Source organism: Oncorhynchus mykiss, chromosome 13, assembly GCF_013265735.2.
Source record: "Oncorhynchus mykiss isolate Arlee chromosome 13, USDA_OmykA_1.1, whole genome shotgun sequence".
NCBI classification, from domain to species: domain Eukaryota; kingdom Metazoa; phylum Chordata; class Actinopteri; order Salmoniformes; family Salmonidae; genus Oncorhynchus; species Oncorhynchus mykiss.
In genome coordinates this window covers 64137641-64140651 of record NC_048577.1, presented here as the reverse complement: position 1 = coordinate 64140651, position 3011 = coordinate 64137641, and the positions used below count along the sequence as shown (strand labels likewise).

Here is a 3011-nt window from a genome sequence, read left to right as displayed (position 1 = left end):
TAACAGAATCATTAGGAATTATTCAAATGGTAGAACGATATATAAAGTGCTTACATTTCTAAACAGTATAACAGGTATGTATGAATACTGAAAAAAAGGTGACATTCTCCACTGTCGCAAGTTTAGTATTTGGTCCCAAACTCGTTTGTTGCATTTGCAGTTTGTTTTAGTTGTGTTTTGGGTTATGTTTTGCCCAATAGTAACTGAATAGCTAGAATTGTTAGCTAGATTACTTGTTGGTTATTACTGCATTGTCGGAACTAGAAGCACAAGCATTTCGCTACACTCGCATTAACATCTGCTAACCATGTGTATGTGACAAATAAAATGTGATTTGATTTGATTTGATTTGAATAGTGGATGATGACTGGATTAATCATCTGTCTAAGTGAGTAGATAACATGTTTCTGAACACTAATGAATTAATCCTGGTGATGCCATGATTAAGAAAATCATGTATGAATCATGAATAACAATGAGTGAGAGTTTTACAGAGACTACAACAAAACATGCTAACCTTTCACCTTTACCCTGAAATAAAAGGTAACACACTGTACTGTCGCCTAATATGAAACATTCTATATCAAATCCAAAATGCTGGACGATACCGCAACATTTAAACCTGTAAGCTTCACTGTCCAAACACATATGGTGTCGACTATGTGTGCCTGGTAAACACATGTGGATCTGGTGAACAGTTACCACTTGTTGACCAACTACAGGAATGCTGACCTCAGAGTCTCCAGTTTACAGTGTGGATTCCCCAGTCCAGCAGAGAGCAGCTTCACTCCTGAATCCTTCAGGTCATTGTTACTAAGATCCAGCTCTCTCAGGTGTGAGGGGTTTGACTTCAGAGCTGAGACCAGAGAAGCACAGCCTTTCTCTTTGACTCCACAGCCTGACAGCCTAACAAAGTGATTTCACAAACACAGTGTTAATTTAACACCAGTAGTGTAGAAGGACAACGGTGGATGCTTTTGGTTTATTCTTTAAAACAAGATATAGATTCATCTTCCATCTCCTACAATTGTATGTTCATATTGTTATACTAATGTGAACACCGATGTATTGATTCAATATGATGTTCAAAAATACATATTGTTCTCTAAACTGAATAATCTTCCTGATAATTAGAACTTAAATGTCATTCTATGGACTCACAGAGCAGCTATGGAGGATTTGACCACTGGCAGCAGCCTCAGAAGACCTTCCTCTGATCTGGAGTATTTCTTCAGGTCAAACACTTCCACCTCCTTCTCTGAAGTCAGCAACACAAAGACCAGAGCTGACCACTGTGCATGTGACAGGTTGGCTCTAGAGAGACTTCCTGAGCTCAGGTAGCTTTGAATCTCCTCCACTAGAGAATGGTCATTCAGTTCATTCAGACAGTGGAACAGATTGATGCACATCTCTGGAGAGGGGTTCTCCCTGATCTTCTCCTTGATATACTTGACTGTTTCTTCATGGCTCTGTGAGCTACTTCTTGTCTCTGTTGGTAGACCTCGTAAGTGCTTCTGATTGGACTCCAGTGAGAGGCCCAGAAGGAAGCGGAGGAAAAGGTCCAGGTTTCCCCTCTCACTTTGTAAGGCTTTATCCACAGCACTCTTGTAGAAAGCAACTTCAAGCTGGACTCTGAATAGCGAAGAAAAGTTAATACTCGTTGAATGCAGTTTGGCCATTAGATTCTCATTGTTGTTGATGAATGAGAGGAGCACATATACAGCAGCCAGAAACTCCTGAATGCTTAGATGCACGAAGCAGTACACCTTGTCCTGGTACAGCCCACATTCCTCTTTAAAGAGCTGTGTGCACAATCCTGAGTACACTGAGGCTTCATTGATATCGATTCCAGCCTCTTTCAGGTCTTCTTCATAGAAAATCAGATTGCCCTTGACAAGCTGTTGAAAAGCCAGTTTTCCCAGTGACAGAATGCCCTCTTTATTCAAATCTGGACCTGTCTCTTCTTTCCCAAGATACTTTTCATTCTTCTGTCTGGTATAAAACACCACAAGGTGTGTGTACATCTCAGTCAGAGTCTTGGGCATCTCTTCTCTCTTATGTTTCAGCATGTCTTCAAGGACTATTGCAGAAATCCAACAGAAGACTGGAATGTGGCACATGATGTGGAGGCTCCTTGATGTCTTTATGTGTGAGATGATTCTGCTGGCCAGGTCCTCATCATCACTGAATCTCTTCCTGAAGTACTCCTCCTTCTGTGGGTCATTGAACCCTCGTACCTCTGTCACCTGGTCAACACAACCTGAAGGGATCTTGTTGGCTGCTGCAGGTCGGGTAGTTATCCAGAGGAGAGCAGCGGGAAGCAGATTTCCCTTGATGAGGTTTGTCAGCAGAACATCCACTGAGGTTGACATTGTGACATCACAACATATCTTGTTCTTCTGGAAGTCTAGGGGCAGTTGGCACTCATCAAGACCATCAAAGATGAACAGAACTTTGTACTTGTTGTAGTTGGAGATTCTTGATTCTTTGGTTTCCATTGAGAAGTGATTGAGAAGTTCAATCAAAGTGTGGTTTTCCCCTTTCATTAAATTCAGCTCCCGAAAAGGGAATGAAAATACAAATTGAACATCCTGATTTGCTTTTCCTTCAGCCCAGTCCAGAATGAACTTCTGCACAGAGACTGTTTTTCCAATGCCAGCGACTCCCTTTGTCAGCACAGTTCTGATAAGTTTGTCTTGTCCAGTTAAGGGTTTGAAGATGTTGTTACATTTGATTGCAGTCTCTGATCTTGCTTGTTTCCTGGTTGTTGTCTCAATCTGTCTCAGCTCATGTTCATTATTGACCTCTCCTGTTCCACCCTCTGTGATGTAGAGCTCTGTGTAGACCTTATTGAGAAGTGTTGGGTTTCCTTGTTTAGCGATCCCCTCAAATACACATTGAAACTTCTTCTTTAGATGAGATTTGAGTTCACATTGGCAAATCATAGCAAGCTCATCTGAATGAAGAAAGAACACAGAGGATATTAATATTACGTCTGTTTTAATGCTTAC

At 41.2% G+C, this 3011-nt stretch overlaps 1 protein-coding gene across 1 annotated transcript; it reads right to left on the bottom strand.

Moving 5' to 3' along the window:
• Positions 1–422: 422 nt before the first annotated feature.
• LOC110516969 (NLR family CARD domain-containing protein 3-like) lies at positions 423–2706 on the bottom strand. Its single transcript, XM_036939782.1, has 3 exons — positions 1162–2706; positions 864–906; positions 423–428 (listed from the first exon to the last, which is right to left on the bottom strand). Exons 1-3 carry the CDS (start codon positions 2544–2546, stop codon positions 423–425), a joined length of 1434 nt encoding a protein of 477 aa, XP_036795677.1. The 5' UTR covers positions 2547–2706.
• Positions 2707–3011: the final 305 nt, after the last annotated feature.